At 36.6% G+C, this 17706-nt stretch overlaps 1 protein-coding gene across 2 annotated transcripts in view; it reads right to left on the reverse strand.

Moving 5' to 3' along the window:
- Positions 1-2098: 2098 nt before the first annotated feature.
- Positions 2099-17706, reverse strand: part of LOC109078077 (protein kinase C alpha type-like) — a 146678-nt gene continuing 131070 nt past the window's right edge. For both annotated transcript variants that reach the window (XM_019093384.2, XM_019093382.2), the window contains 4 exons: positions 15093-15173; positions 11322-11429; positions 10521-10661; positions 2099-5282 (listed from right to left, as the gene is read on the reverse strand). In XM_019093384.2, coding sequence (XP_018948929.2) covers positions 5115-5282; positions 10521-10661; positions 11322-11429; positions 15093-15173 — 498 coding nt within the window. In that variant the 3' untranslated portion in view covers positions 2099-5114. The remainder of the gene's footprint in view (positions 5283-10520; positions 10662-11321; positions 11430-15092; positions 15174-17706) is intronic.

A 17706-nucleotide genomic window follows, 5' to 3' on the forward strand; every position in this document is an offset into this window, starting at 1 on the left:
ACCCGCACCTGACACATAAATATTATTCCACCTGTTACATCAAATATTAGCGGTTTTACTTCAGTGTACCCACCCGCGTTCAGGACTTTGGCTTGCCACATGAGGAAACTAACATAATATATATCTCTGGCCCCAAAGAGTGATTGTTTACATTAAATATGTTTTAAATTTCATTCGGCCTCTTCTGAGATTTCATTGTAATCCTTCTCATAAAGTCACTGAATTAACCAATAACTGTTCACTTGATTGTGTTGGCGTCTGCGTTTGATGTTAGAGTATTGTTGAGTGAGATCAAGAATGTATTGGAAATATACCACCGCCTACCTGACTCTTCCTGAGAAGTAAGGAAAAATACACTTACCTGAGATGATTTTTTGAATATCTCTGAAATGATAATATTCTTGAAAAAAATCTTTTAATGTATTATTAAATAAACTATTAGCTAATTATCAAAGAAAGAAAAAAATAATAGCCATAAAATAGACTACTGTAAATGCTGTGACACTGTGATACTCAGATTCTGTGATCTTCTTCTCACATTGCTGATTTCACCGTTAACTCTTCACCTGAACAGTTTATGTTGTTGTATGTGGTATCATTGTAACCCTTGACCATCTTTTCTATGTTATCATGTTCGGTTCAGGAGATATGACACTAAATACATAATTTGATTATGGTGGAAAGTAAAATAGGTTGCAATGGCCACCACAGGGTTTTTTTTTTTTTTTTTTTTTTTTTTTCGTGATGGCTGCAAACTATACAAGTGTAGTTTCATGCTTTTATGAAAAAGTGAACATTATTTTCACACATCACCTGGACTATCTTAAGTTTTATCATTTTAACAGTTTTAACAAAAAGGGAATTGAGAAGGGAAGGGAATAGGAAGGACCAATAAAAATAAAAAATAATGATAATTTTAACATTAATTATATGAATAATGTAGCTTTATATGTGTCGTAATATACTGTAGATTTTTACTAAATTTCTATAACTACAGCTGTTATGTAGTTATTTAACTTAATGCAAACTTTACATACAGAAACAAGAAGACAAGACATTATCTCATTGCTGAGCAATTAGCAAATTACAAAATCATTCTTGTTATAAGTTCAGCAGCGTTCTCCAGCAGGAATCTTTAAAGACAGAGATATCCTCATCATTTTTCTCTAAGTGTGTACTGAAATACTACATACTGTACTGGCTTTTAAGTACTTTTGTAAATATGACCTTTTGATTTATAACAGTGAAATCCTTATTTAATCAGAAATTGTTTCAAAACCCCATTTTAGCTCTTTTTGGGTTTGAAAAAACCCTCCTGCTGTACTTCTTACAAGAAATCGATAAAACTTTTACTGAAAAGAATGATGGTCTCCTACAAAAATAACTGTTTAAGTATTAACTGTCATTTTCTTTTATTGATTTTTCCCTTCATTTATTTGGGTTGGCTTGTTCTATTTGGTCGACACTGTTCTGTACATCTGTACTGTTTCTATGTTCCACTTCCACATTACACTATAAAAAAAAATAAAATACATAAAAAAATCCGTAAAATAACATAATGGTCATTATCCATTAATTTTACGGACATTTCTGTTAACTCTAAAACACAATCCAATGAAGCGTAAAATTTTAAATACTAGTATTTTATACAGTATATTGTTCACTATTTTTACAGATTATTTTTGACTGTATTTATTAAAAATAATATATACATTAAAATATTAAATATAGACATCATGCATTTTGTTGGTAATGTTTTGTAAAGATGAATGAATTAAATAAGTTACCACAGTTTTGTTTGGTATTGCCTCTCCGTCACCAATTATTGAAATGCATATACTGTATACAAAGACATTTTAAAAAAGTCAATACAAAGTCTGTTAAATGACCTTTTGTAATAATTGTTTTCAATGTTTTGATTCACCCTCATCATATCATTTGGCCCTGTGTTTCATTTTCATTTTTCCAATGCTTATTTCTTAGAAGTCCTAAAGTATTGTTAACGGAACCCTTGTTAAAGGAACATGATCAGAGTTTATTTCTTTATGATTCCCATCTTAGCTTGTCTTCATTTTAAAGAACTAAAACATGGACGTAATCACTTTTGTCATACATTTATTCATACACATTATCCTTCACAAAGACCAGAGGGACAACATTTTGTAAAGAAAAAAAAAAACTAAACAAAGATGAGTGATTTAACGTATTCAAACTAAAACACTGCCCTGGAATCCATAATTTCATAATAATAATAAATATATATTTATAATTCCTGATAGAATCTCTGATAAGAAATGGCTGTGTGGAATGTTCATATTCTTCAAATGTCCAGGGAATGTTGGAATGTCATCTCACATGCAGCAAAACCACAATCAAACACGCGACCGTTACTTTCCCAAATACTCTCAATGTGAGACACTTGTGTAAACCTGCATCCTGCAAGACAACCATTTAAAAACTGTCTGAATCACTTCATAAGAGGACCGGCTCTATTTCCACTTGTTCGTCATGTATCCATTTACTTCTGAACGAATGAAGAAATAAACATCTGGAATATCGACTTCAAACATCAGGTCTATTACATTTCTAAAATACAAACTGAAAAATGACGAACAAAAAATGTGAATCAGTGCTGAAATTGAACAATGGTGCACCTGATAACTATAGTATTTCCACCGAGGGCTTGGCACAAGACTAGAGCCCAAACCGAGCAATCTAATGTGTAAATACAGCATTTCTGAGGTACTTTTTTTTTACTAGAATACACAGAATTATGTCTGAAGTGTGGTTAAACTGAATTCCCCATCTTTACCCAGTTGTCATACAGATCATTCAGACAGAGTTGCTCAGCAGTGGTTGGAATCTACGCATTACAGAGTCTAAATCTCCACCCTTAGACTGAAACTAAACAGGAACAAAAGCAACAACACAAAGGAAGAGAGTTGAGGTGGGACAGATATGGTAACAATCATTCCATGCTAGAGGACTCCGGATTCCTGGAATCATGCAACACGTTTTGCATGCACCGATTTGCCCCTCATGCACACAGCAGCTGCAGTACAAACACACATACAGTATTAGGAGCACAGAGCTCAGTCAGTCTACATACAGCTTATATACTATCAGCATAGAAAACAGAGCAGATAAATACAAGAATTACATGTAACAAAGGTTTGCAGATACCACATCTCAAATTAGCCAAACTAGTCTTTTTGGATCGTCTAAACATAGAAACCATCTAAGTTAGTAAAAGCACATTCAGTTCTTAGTATAAAATCTGCAGGATAATGTAAGCCTTCTCTGTATTTACAAAAATCTTGGTGTGTGTTTATATATAGTGTACCTTTAGTGTAACAGTAAACATTGCGCTCTACGTAAAAGTATTCACAGAGCAGAAATGCAAGATGATCGTAAACTAAGACCTAAAAAGATAAAAATATCCGATATATACTGGAAAGCTCCCTTTGATAAGAACATGTAGTTTAACACGAAGAGTATTGGTCACCAAAGGACAGAAACACTACCAGAGACAGGGCTATATTAGAAGTTATACATAACTGACCTCCCACACCCCTCCAACATTTGACAAAAAAATCATGTTGGGCGTCAGGGAGTCATAAACTAGGATGATTTATATGAAATCCATTAGGAGTTTTGCATTGCGGCATAATTTTTAAGATAGTTAGGCACATTTTAATTACTTTAATGTTTTTATTTTTTTCTTTGTTCACAATGGCAACTTTCGTTATGTCAAATAATTACAGTAATAATCAGCATAAGACTACCATGGTTTATAAAAAAAAAACTTAATAGTACATCTTGGTTTCACCTTTTTCCACATTAAAGTAAGTATACAGTAATTAATTTACCATTTAAAGTAAATGTGCTTAACACAGTCATGAAAATGTCACAATGCAAAAAATTCAATTAAATAAAAAAGCTTAATGGTTTTAAAACATGATTTCTTTTGGGAAATTATGTCCTGGACATGGTTTTGAAAGGGTTTTCATCTTGTTACATGCTCTTTATATTGTAGCAGTGGTAGTTTTCTTTAGCATAACATGCAGGTGTTTAATCAAAGACCATATCCATTTCTAACCGAAGAGACTCAGTCTGGTTTGAAATGTTACAATGGCTAGTCTTTATCAGGCCCAGGCAGAATCAGCAGACTTTTTTTGTGCTGATCATGACAGAAAATCTACGGTATGGATTTAAACTGGGTAAAATATGTTAAATAAAACAGTATCATTCAACTATCTGAAGCATTTCATAAAAACAGACGTGCAAGCGGATGAGTAGGACAGGTGATCTAATTCTGTGGAAATCAGCATCTGGATTCTGCAGGTGCGTAAGCCTGCGCTTAACCAATGAGGAATCACGATTCATACATTTAGAGCGAGAGAAAAAGTTGTGTATATGTTGAATATGTAGGAACCAGGCGAGCAGGCAGTGACGGGATCGGAAGTTGTCATGCTAAAACTCGGGGAGCGATAAGGGTTCAAGTTTCAGCCCGAGATAAGGGACACCACCAAGAGATCTAGTAGGAAATCAGTATATGCATATATAGAGCTGGATATAAAAAACCTTTTGATGCAGTTATATTTTGGCACTCCTATAACAAGATTTTAGATTTACAAATATATAATTCAGGAACATTAGAAATGGCAGTAGAGGATTTAATAGGACATAAAAACCTGTTTCATGTCAGCATGCTTCACACATAAAGAATCTGAGGACTGGAAAAAGGGATCGTTTGGTAAAATATACTGGGCCTGCACATAACATCAATCTGAATACAAGCATTAGATGAACTGTCATTACTGTGAGGACATTATTCAAATAGCCTAGAGAGCTGCCTTTCTGTTTACCGCATACCCAAGCAGCATCCTAACCGAGATGGAACCTCATAAAAGAATCATTTGTCTTTGGTGCCTTAAAATGCTCATGATATATTCCCTTCAGCCATCAAACCCCCTTCTCCAGCCCTCCTCAGTTCAGATTTGTTCAGATAAAGGGTATTCAACTGTCTACAAAGATTTGGTGAGTTCATTAATAACATGGATGTAGTTGTTAGTTTGAGCAGGATGGGCGGTCCTCTTCTTCATCGGACCGTCTCATACCACACTGTGAAGCGACGATGGGTGGATGAACTCTGGGTTTATGTAAGAGAATCCAGCGAATTCGCTCTGGTCGATGTTGGCGATGACCAGTTGGTCTGGAGGGGTCAGCATGGGCTGCGTGCGGGTGAAGAATTTGTCGAAGTTCTCTGCCGCTTTGCCGCACTGTGAAAGGAAGGGAAGAAGAAAGACAGCGGGTTATTTTTAGATTCAATTGAAAAGCTGGCCGTGTGCCTGAGAGAAAATTCATTCACGTAGGTCTTCCGTTACAGACGTCATGTACGCTCATATGTCCAGTAAATGGAGGATTTTTAGAAAGATGACTGGAAGGGGAATATTCAGGGCTGTGTTAAAGATCGAAACGACTGAAGCCCAGCTTTAGCACCTGTGGGATCCTTTGAGGAGGCTGTGCAAACAAGCATGGGTGGCCACAGGTTGAGATGAATCAGGTTATACCCATAAACACACATATATACACAGAGTGAGGGAAGATCAGCGCAGAGGGTGGGTGGTTTTGATGCAGACACATGAAAAGACTCTTAAAATAGTCCATGCCTTTATCATGAGGATTCCCTTATTAGGCCAAGTGGACTAAATGCTGGCCCACGCTAAAATATTTTTAAAACTTTATCAGATTTTCAACATGTGAGAGACCACAAACATAACGATGAAAAATCATAGATTGAACAGGTTTGTTCCTATACTTTTTATTCCACACACTAACAGATGGCATTCACAAGTAACCAGAGTCACAACTCTGAACAAGCCCCCCCAATCCCTCCCCCCCCATAAATTATAAATGGCCAGTCCGCCCCCCACCCCAGTATTTGAAATTCTTGCACTGATCTGCTGCACTCCATTACGCAGCACTCTATTTTTAGGATGACAAAAAGGTTTAAAAGTTACATTCTTAGCCTAGTCTGCCTCAGCGGTCTAACAGCGCTCTTCAATGTCGAGCGAGATTGCCAAAGTAGCCAGGGTTTACTGTTCATAGAAGCAGAGCGCGAATTCCAGTGTGATGTGCCAGTTTAACGCTGAAAGAAAACGAGGTAAGTTGCAAGTTGCATATCATTTAATATTAGGATACATTCACACTGTCAGTTTTTGGGATTGACAACCACATTTTCTTTACAGGTGTGAGTCTCAAAATGCCTCGTTCACACAACAGCTTACAGTTGCGTTTAGAATAGGCTTCTGCAAGAATCAACTTAAAACAGTATTCCTTACCAGTAACCATAGTGACTGTGACCAAAGTAAATTCAAAGATGGCGACGTGCATAAAACTGAAAGTTTTATCACTTTCTGACGACAAGAGTCCAATCGAGCCCCAAGTTATTTTGTCAAATCTTCATTAACCGACAACAGCTTTTAAATTTGGGTGAGGAGCCGAGCATTTAAATCGCGCACAGAACACTAAACTGACGGGATCTAAAAAGTTCAGATGACACGCAGCTCATTTCTCCGTCAGTGTAAGTTACCAAAAACACACGTGAAAACAAGTAAAACGCAGTAGATGTGCGTTTGTGCGGCAGAGTGGCTCTCTCCCGCGCTGTATGACGTGACAGACAACTAGTTGTCCAGTCCTGTTCTGTTCACCCAGCGCGAGTTTTCCGAGAATGCGGTTGTGAGTCCTGAAAATTTACGGGTGTGAGTTCAGTTACAGAATGCGGTTGTCACGCACTTAATTACCGATTAACGACCCAAATACAGAGCTGACAACCGAATTCTGCTGCTGTGTGAACATGGCCAAACAGACAGCTATATCCAGTGATGCAGTGACCTTTTGAGAGATTAAAGTGGCATGTATGAATGATCTGCGTCTGAGCGTCTCTCCCTACAAACAATGAAGCTGAGTTTGGTTACTTCAAAACAGCGAGTTCGAAGTTCAAACAAGTTCAAAGCTGTTGTAAATTTCTCTACAAACATACACCTTTGTTTGCTTGGCAACCACTTTTTGCAACCACAACCATTTCTGAGGAACTACATTGTCTGGCGGAAGAATAATGTTTTTATTAATATCATTACCCTTTATGTGCTCTGTTTATTTGTTTCGCTTCGCGTAATGCCTAACAACGCCCCTTTGCTGTTACATTCACTGTAAACCACGGCTTATATATATATAAATAATGGTCTCCCCCAATATTCAAGACATGGCTACAGCCTTAAAGCATGACTCAAACAGATGATGGGCAAGAAGAAATGACGATAATGGTATTTGGATTAATTTTTTTCCAAAGACTCGTGAAAAAGACGAAAAAGCTTTGGATGAAGTCATGAAGACAGCATGAATGTGGACGTTACATGTTACAGCACAAGCAAGAGGTGAGTAATAACCTACCTCTGTCTTCAGTCAGCTAACTTTATGATTGGGAATTGTTTCGTTCTGCATGACAATCTACAGAGTGCATGCATGTTTGTCCCCGTACACAACAGGATTTCTGATAACATAAATATTCAACTTGTTGGACATTTATGATTTGAGATCGGTGAGGCCCCGACAAACTTTTGAGTATATCCAATCACTCTCACCCAACCCACAGCACAGGAAAATCTGATAAGATTATCTGTAGAACCATCAAGATAATTGGGACCTAGGATGGTCGGAAGGGCAGAATTCGGGCCAAAATCTGCCTGATTATCTTGTGGTGTGTGCCCCACTTAAGTGTGGGTTTAGACCTGTAGACTGTCCCGAAACAGGGACTTAAATTTTAATGATAAGGGATTAGATCCTACTATGGAGTATGAGCCAATGTATTCCCCCCAAAAAGCATTCCTAAAACTAAAATCAGTCCCAGTGTATTCCTGCAGTGTGAACACGCCAAAGAGCAGGTACTTCGTCCGATAGTTATAGGAACTATGAAAATGTTCCTTTGGTGTGAAAGCCCCTAATGTTGCACTTGCTTTAAATGTGCCATATTCATGTATGCCTTTACGAACTGAACAAAGGGAGAAAATGCTCCAGGTCCAGAAACAAACACTTCAAACGAGCTAGTTATGAAAACGCCCTACGAGTATGGAAGCAGGACTTAATCACCTAAACTGATTGATTAACGGGTTACAGAGATATTTCTTTTTTCTTTTTTTTTCACTCCTGGCTTCCTCAGTTCAGTGAAAATGTCTTTTTCAGATGCATTAAAAAGGTCTGCACAGCTTTCTGTTTCTGTGTGATGGACTTGCTCAGTGTTTAGGTGAGATTGGGGCCTGGTTGGCAGGCAGTTTTCTACATCTTAATAAGACTGATTGTGTTTTTTTTTGTACCCTCTTCTGCTTCCAGGGAAATTATAAGTAGGTTGGCATCTATGAAGAAAAATGTTTCAGATCATGTAAAAAAACTGGCTGTAATAATGGGTTCAGCTTTAGTTTTAGATAAACAGGTCACTAGTGTTGTGAAGGCTGCATTTTATCAACTCAGAATTATTTCTAAACTGAAATCAGTTGTCTCTTTTAAAGAGCTGGAGACTGTCATGCATGCTTTTGTATCATTGTGCATTGATTACTGTAATTATATAGGTATTTCACAGGGTCAATTATCTCATCTTCAATTAGTAAAAAAAAGCTGCTGCCAGACTTTTGACTCTCACAAAGAAGAGAGAGAATTACCCCAGTCTTGGTTTCTTTACACTGGTTGCCTGTAAATTTAGAATTGAATTTAAGGTTTTGTTGACGGTTTTTAAAGCGTTGCATGGAATTTCCCCAAAATATATTGTTGACCTTTTGATTCCTTATCAAATACAAAGAACATGAGATCTTCGATGATTCTTTATGTTCCTAAAACAAGCTTAAAATCAAAGGGTGATAGGGCTTTCTCAGTGGCTGCACCTCGATTATGGAACCCTCTTCCAATGCATATCTGTAGATGCTTTTAAATCTAGATCAAAACCAAACCTTTTAAGTAGAGCATTTAGAATAGATTAGAGCATTTAGAATGGGTTTCAATTTGTTAGTGTGACTGTATGTAATGATGCTGGAAAGCATTCGGTCAATGGCAGTTATTTTAAATGTGCTATTGAAATAAGTGTTGTATTGTTTTGTATTGTATTGTATAAACTCTCTGGGCTGGACTAGTGAGCTTCTTCTGAGGAAGAGCTCATAATCAACTCTTAAAGTCAACATGAAATCAAAAACTTTTTAATACACATTCCTGGTCATATTGTGCATGTTTCATTTTTGAAAAAAAAAGTGTTTATATTGATATTCTGTAATCCACCTACTTTGAAGTGACTTGGCTCCCTATTGACTTATGACCAGAAAATGGGTAATTTCTCAAACCGTCCCCGCCATCCACCTATTTTTCACCCAGCTTGATCAAAAGATCAAGTTATTCTGTAAATCTAAATGTATGAGTAAGCTAAATTGATGTGTGAACTCAGTTCATTTTGACTTTTTAGACAGACTGATTTTGCGTCAGTGTCCTCTCATTAGCTGTTCAAGGCTAGCAGCAGTCCATTGAGTTGTAACAGCATGGACTCTTAACCCACCTTTATTACATTAGGCAGTTCACCAAAGTTCACAAGCACTGAACTAGTGAAAGAAAGAGAATAATTTACTAATTTCAGTGATCAGAGTGAAAGTCTGATGGTTATTTTTAGCAGCTCCATAGATTTTAACCAAAAATGTTGTTTCGTATCAGGGGTGCATTTTCTGTAAAGTGACATAACTCGCAGATAACTACCATAGTACAATGCACTGGAGAAATTAATTACCTAGTCATATCTGTTTGTGTAGTAACTTCTATTGTTCCATTAATGAGGCCAAATTAATGTCATATAATAAAAGCATGATTTTAGAGGACTAATTTGCTCTTTTGCTCTATGTGGTTTTGATTTATTTACACGTTTCAATCGTGGTTTCCCTCAAACTATTCGAAAACTGTGTTTACATTCTCATGACAAACTAAAAAGTGTAGAATTAACTTTGTACATATTTGGATAGACAGATATAGATTGTACTGGATCTTAGTTTGCTTATTTTGCTCAAGAGAATGATCTATCGAAGTCAATGCCATTCTAACTAATCTCAGGTTGAGTAGTATCAACTATAATACACCGCAAAGCTGTCTGCAAATGTTCATTGGAACTATGCCTTTGGGAAACACAGAATCATGGAACTATGATGCTTTTAGAAAAAAACGCACCACTGATTGTTAAAAACAGCTAGCAGCTAGCCATTGATGGATGCACTAGCTTCAGCTATCTTAGTGTATAACATGCATTAGATGAGCAGGCATCGGTCATTTGAGGCTGAGACTATGACACATCAAACTATTATCAAAGAACAGGGGTTATGTAAGTAACTAAACAACATACAGTGTGGTGTACTGTGACCTGAAAGAGCGAGCTGTCATCAACACCAACAGCGCTGGTAAAGGTCAAAGACGTACAAACACATCATATTCACACTCACCACTTTGGGTTTGAAAGGAGGCTGGATCTCTCTGTTTGCCAACCGTTCCCAGTCAATTCTGCGGAAGAAAGCTTGCTCCTTTATATCTCTCTCACCCTCTGGACTGCAACCTAGACGCTTGGATGGATGCTTCGTCATCAGCTGTGCATGTGGAGGAGAAGAGAGATTATTAAACCTCAGATTTAATCATGAAGCAGCATCTGGCTAGGTAGACTAAATCTGAAGCATAAAATATGTATATAAATAATTCATTTTTTCATTTTTATAGAAACCACTAAAAATTAACTAATGCAACATTTTTTTCCAATTTGGCTGTGCTAAATTTGAACTGAAATCACTTAAGTGAAACAACACATTAACACTAATTTACAATCATTAGGAAAAATTACACGGTGCCCAAAACATCTAATATACATACATATTATTTTAAGTTTAATGACTTTAAAAATATTCTAAATTATTAGTAAACACAGAGGGCTGTTATTATAAAGTGTCATCACTGCCTTTACTGACATTTATATCACCACCATGAATCATATAATTTTTTTTTCTGTTTTGTCGAGGAACATAACAGAATGGTGGAAAGACGAATTAAATTTTATTATTTTACACTCAACTATTATAGCAGGTTATATTTCCATGACTTGAGCTGACAGCCATATTAAAGTACGGCAGTTATTAATCCAAGATGAAAAATTTATTCCAATCCAGCCTCTGCATTATTCGTTTCTCATTCAGCGAGTGACGGCATACAGACATTTAGAGGAATAAAGAAGCTTCTGCTGATGTCTCGGGACTTACCCCTTTACAGATGGACACTGCCTCTTTAGACAGGGATTTGGGGTAGGACACATTGTGCTCCATTATGGACTGAAACAGCTCATCCTCATCCTCACCATCAAATGGAGGCTGTTAGAAACAGAGCAGATGCTGGTTTATATTAAACACAGAATAGAATAGAACAGAATTATGTACAATGCCGTTCATAAGTGTGGGATCAGTACGAGGGATCATAAGTCTCTTCTGCTCATCAAGGTTGCATTTATTTGACCAAAAATACAGAATAAAACAGTAATATTGTGAAAAATTATTACAGGTTAATATATTGGTTTTCTATTTTAATATACTTTAAAATATAATTTATTCCTATATGATCAAAGCTGAATTTTCAGCATCATTACTCCAGTCTTCAGTGTCACATGATCCATTAGCAACCATTCTAATATGCAGATTTATTATAAATGCTGAAAGCAGGTTTGCTGCTTAAAATTATTTATTTTTTTGGGGACCTGTGATACTTTTTTTAGGATTCTTTAAGAAATAAAAAGTTAAAAAGAACAGCATTTAATTAAAGGCGTCCTATTATGCTCTTTTAGAAAGACTTAATTTCGTTTTGGGGGTGCACTAGAACATGCTCTCATGCTTGGTGGTTTGAAAAACTCATAATTTTTTACATAATTAACATTATTACAATACATTTCTCCCCAGCCTGGCACAAATGGCTCGAATAATTCCAGGTTTGATGAAGGCTCGCCTTCCGAAATACTAAATGTGTTGTGATCGGACCTTGCAATGGGGTCAATATTGCCATATCAATTTGAGCCAGATTCAAACCCCGAGCATACTGAACAAGAGGATCACGCAGAACCTTTGTGTGCACGGATATTGCAAGAGTGGTAACGTTGACATAGTATCTAAATCACGTTTTAGATACTATGTCAACAACTGCTTAAACATACTTCTTCTTCGTCGTTGTCTTGTCTGATGAACTCAACCAAGCGTTATAACCACGACCTCACCCCTCCCCATCCCCAACCATTCAAATTTCCATAGGCAGGATTTATTTTAATGATATTCTAATGGGCCATTTTGTGACATCACAAAAACTCCCGGAAAACAATGCTATAGTCCAAACGAGCCGTTCTTTGTAGTTCTTGGAAAGGGATTTTTTAAAAACGAAATATCTCGCTTTGGTGTGGACTTTAAGTTTTGTAACTTTGTAGAATTTTTTTTATACCCAAACATACACACTACACACTGACTAAAATTGGAAAAGTGAAAAAGCATAATAGGACCCCTTTAAAACAGTAAAGACTTACTTTAGCCCTATTCGCACAGGATAAGTATCTGGGGACCTTGTGTGATTTTGAAATTACCCCCCACATCTGAATTTGGTGTGGTGCATTCGCACAAGTGCAAACTGTGTCTTAAAAGTTTTCAGCCCCCATTGTTTTGTTCTAAATGTGGTAATGTGCTCTTTCTTCTAACACATGACCACAGTCTAATATTGTCATAATTATTCTATAAAGTCGCTGAGCAGATTCAACAGACCCATGCTTTTATAAACTTGAGGTAAAGGGTAAAAGAAAGGCATGCTCAAAGTCTCTTTCTCTCCTTTTATCACAGCTTTAGGACCCTAATTCTCAATCCGTCTTAAGTTCTCCAGAAGTACTGACAGCTTCCCCCCCTCATCCTGACAGAGGCGGGTTATTAGCAGACACCCACTGTGTACTCAATACTTCAGAGTTTCTAAAAAGGAGCTATACACATTTCTGTCATGATTTCAGAGTCCTTTTACACTTTTCACAGTTTTTTTAAACACTGTATCCTCAGAGCAGTGGGATGATGTATTACATAAGCAGGAATGATTCCAGGATGGGGGTGTCCAAGACAAAATCATTCAAAGGGAAACACATGAAGTGTATAACACGGTTCTTCTGTTGGGTAATTGGACCCGGGAGTCAGCGGAAGAAAGCCGAGATGTAAATGATGTAACCTTGGTAACCGTTCTAGCAGAAAGTATTGACGACACAGGAAGTGTGTTTCACACTGAGGCCTGGGCTGCACTCTGTAAAAATGAACCTCACTGAACTCAACAGAGAATATTCTGAAATGCGCAAATAATGCAGTTTATTACGTCAACGCATGTGCATTAAATGTCTGTGAGTATTTGTGTATAAAACCAGTGCTGCGAGTAAAAAAATTTTTTTGGTGTTTTTGCAGAGTACCACTGCTACATTAAAAAAGTGAAATTAGATAATAACAAAGATGTTATACAAAATATATTGATCACACTTTAGTTTGGGGACCAATTCTCACTATTAACTAACTACTATGACTTTTGCTTCAGTAAATGCCTACTTTGATTAATAATTTTATTAAAAAGTGCTCTCAAGCAATTAATCACAATTAATCATATACAAAATAAAAAAAAATGTTTATGTAACATATGTGTGTGTACTGTGTACATATATTTATTATGTATATATAAATACACACACATGCATGTATATATTTAAGAAAAATATGTAATGTTTACATATTAAATATATTTATATATGATATAAATTATATGAATAGAAATATATATATGTATATATGTATGTATATATGTATATATATGTAAATATTTTCAAAATATATGCTGTATGTGTGTGTATTTATATATACATAATAAATATACACAGTACACACAAATATTATGTAAACAAAAACTTTTATTTTGGATGCGATTTTATATATAAACAAATAATACATTGATTTTTCATTGCTATGTTTGCTGTCACTATAAATGGTCAAGTGCCTTACACACACATTTTGTACTTAAATTCTATTACATTATTTCATTAATTAATTAAATAAATGAATAATAATTATATAAATGAAGATGGGATGGGTTTTCTGAACCCCCCATTTTGTTTCCCTTTTCTTTTTGTGATATGGCATGGCAGGCCAAATTAAAGGTTTAAGGATTAAAGCTGTGGCCTGCGGGCCCTGGTTTGGGCATCTCTGATCTAAAATAACAATGTAACACTCTAAAAATAAAAGATGTATTGATATCAGTGCTTTTATCAAACCAGCCTCATGTCAAGTTTTCAAAACATTTTATTTATGCAATGTTTTTGGCCCATAGAATTTCACTGCAAATGCAAATGCACTTTGATATTTAAAAACAAAAAAACAAAAAAAAAAACTCTGAAATCAACATTTCTGCAGTGTCAGAAAAAAAGATGTGCAAAAATTTTACCTTTAGGGGTACAACAGCTTGTCACTTTTCAACAACAAATAAATTAAACCCTTTCTACCTTCTTTACCCCTGAAGGGTGCATATTGGCACCTTAGAGTAGTAACGTGGCATTAAGGTAGTACTGGTAGTATTATGAACCCTTTTGTGGTAAAGATGGTACAGAGGTCCCCCTTTGAAGGTATTGCCCCAGTGACAAGCTGCTGTACCCCTAACGGTACATTTTTTTTCTTTCAGTGTGTCACAAATACTGCCCACAGAAATCAAATTGTTTTGAACCCGGGAGATTAAAAAATACATAACTGCAACATAAAAATGCATAAAAATTCTTGTTCCATCAGAAGCACCTTGTGCAAAGCAAAATCTCAATCCTCTCTGTGCACTGTTGCTCGGAGACAGCATGTTTTGCTGCAAGTCATTTTCTGTGGCTGTTGCTGGTCACAGCAGGGCTGCAATCACAGTTATTCAAAGCAGCTCTGACTCATTTACTCGAGTACTATAGAGAATACTAAATGATTCACAAGAACTTTCTGCACACATACACCTACCTGCCCAGCCAGCATCTCGTAGAGGAGCACACCGTACGCCCACCAGTCCACCGACTTGCCGTATGGCTGATAGGCGATTATCTGGGGGAAGAGGAAATGAACATGTGCATCATTTTCTGTCCAGTCATTCATTCAACTCTCATGGGCTCTTTGGGAAACCCTATTCAATCTCCATTAATTTGTCAAGAGCACAATGCACATTTCATTTCTGGTCAAGGGGGTGGTTGGTGCTCTGCTATTTTTAACCATTTGCTGTAATAATCGCTTTTCCCCCCTCGCTAGTCCATTTACACCCACATATTCAGCACACACACACCAATGAGTGTGTATAATCACAGGGGTAGTTAATGAGAGCTTTGTTAAGCATAGAGAGTGTATGTTTCATGTCACATTTTGAACTTTCTTCCTCTTCATGTGTGCTGCACAGTTCTGCCACTCTCCACAAATAGGGCACAAATTGGTACCCCGTTTATTTCTTAAAAGCAATGAAGTCACACATTGCCAAAGTCTTTCAAGAGAGAACTATAAGATATGTTACCTACTCTAAAATTAGTATAGCATGAAATGTTAGCTAACTTTACACACACCAAATATCTATACAATTTTTATCTAATTTTGTCTTGACTCATTTGACTATATCTAACAACTGAAATCTTAAAACAATGATTATGAAAAAATTAATAAATTTATAAAGGGAGTACGATACTATGTTTAATTTAGGCTCTGTAATAACACTCATAATAATAATAATAATAATAATAATAATAATAATAAAATGGCCTAGCATAATTCTTTCTGGGGTCTGTCTAAATACCCACAGAGAAGAAAAGCTCACCAAAAAAACATGGTAAGTGAGTCAATATATCACTCCAATTAGAGAAAGTAGTGGATCTACTGTAGAAGTCAATTTATTCTAAAAATGGTTGTTGTTTTATTATTGTTATGCAACACTGCTATGACAAAACGTCTCTTCTTCCAACATACTGAGCTGCGATTCTCATGCAAGCAAGTTTAAATCTGTCTCATGTCAATTTCCCCTCTTTTTCACATCATTTTCATGTCATCTCTTGACTTTCCACTGTCAATTAAATGGAAGAAAGCGTAAAGCTGAGCGTTGCTGTTGATTAAGTCTTCTTCCAGCACCTGTTTTCCAGAGCAAATTTAAACTATTGATCTATTCATGGGGTTACAATTGCTTTTAGAAGCAGGAAGGTCAATATATCGGATCATGTTTTCATTAGCATTTGGCCAAAGACAGGATGATTGCCTAATTTCCTATGACAGTGTAAATCTGGAACCCAACACAATGGTTTTTGGACTCCTTGAAGTATCCCATAAACACTTTTTGATATTCATCGACCATATGACATTGTCACTGCGCTACGGTAAGTCTGAAGAACCAAACATCTGCTGCTCAGATCAGTCATCTACAGAACTCTATGTATAAAAATACAAACTTCATTGTGTTTCTAAAAATAACATCCCATCTGCAGTAATATAAAGACGGCAGACGGGGGCTGGTGTGTGATTGGCTGGGGGCTGGAGGGTTTGAATAAAGTCAGGACAGATGAAGAGGTGGAAGGGCTGCTTATGGATGAATAAATGATTGTGTCAGGACACGGACGTGCTGGAGTTTCTAATGGAGAAGCTGAGATGATGGAGTCATGCTGACCTTCTTTAGATTCAGAATACACTCAAATCTAAATAAATGCTTGTAAATGCTGGTTTTATATAAATCATGGCTAGCACTGAATGTTTTCTAGACTCTTCTATTTAAATGATTATACGCATCACTGATCAGACCTGAGGAGATCAATATGTGAGGAATTAGATGAAGCAGGGAGCTGTCATCATGACACATGAGCTGAAGACTTCAAGACGACACTTGAAAGGACTCAAAGAGTCATGCGCAATCTGCAAGCTTTGTGCAATATAAAGAGATCAACATTTCCTCAAATCCTTCACACACACACAAATATTCTGTATCAAAGCACTCAAACCGCCTCGTTAGTTTTAAAACCTATCTTTGAAATATGAGTTTTCTGCCAGGAATACATCATGTTTATGTTTACTTTCTCTCTTCCCACCTACAATATGCTTTTCACACAGTGTATCTCCTTTCGTGTCATAACGCTAGAGGAGAGCATGATGTTACTGCAACCCACACTGCTCTGCAGCTTGATCCCCCCTCACACACACGCTCACATACATACACAAGATATCAAGCTGCCACATGCTTCAGTGGAAATGTCACAGCGCTAATCTACAGGTCAATATCACTGTGGGCTTTGCAAAGAGAGCAAATTAAAATGTGGCTATTAGTGAACGGTGTGGCCATGTTTGTAACAAAGCTCAGTTGGCAGACACGACTGGAACTTCAAAAGGCATTGGCTTCTATGGTCAGATGAAACTAAAAACCCAACAGATAGGTTTGGTACAAACAGGGGCATCTTGTTCAGATACATGGCATCATGGATTCAATCAGATACCAACAGATAAAAAATCTAAACCTGACTGCCTCTGTTAGAAATCTTTAACGGTTGGATGGATCTTCCATCAGGACAGTAATCCAAAACAAACATCAAAATCAACATAAAAAATGGGTCACTGAGCA

The sequence above is a fragment of the Cyprinus carpio genome, chromosome B3, assembly GCF_018340385.1.
Source record: "Cyprinus carpio isolate SPL01 chromosome B3, ASM1834038v1, whole genome shotgun sequence".
Lineage (NCBI taxonomy): Eukaryota > Metazoa > Chordata > Actinopteri > Cypriniformes > Cyprinidae > Cyprinus > Cyprinus carpio.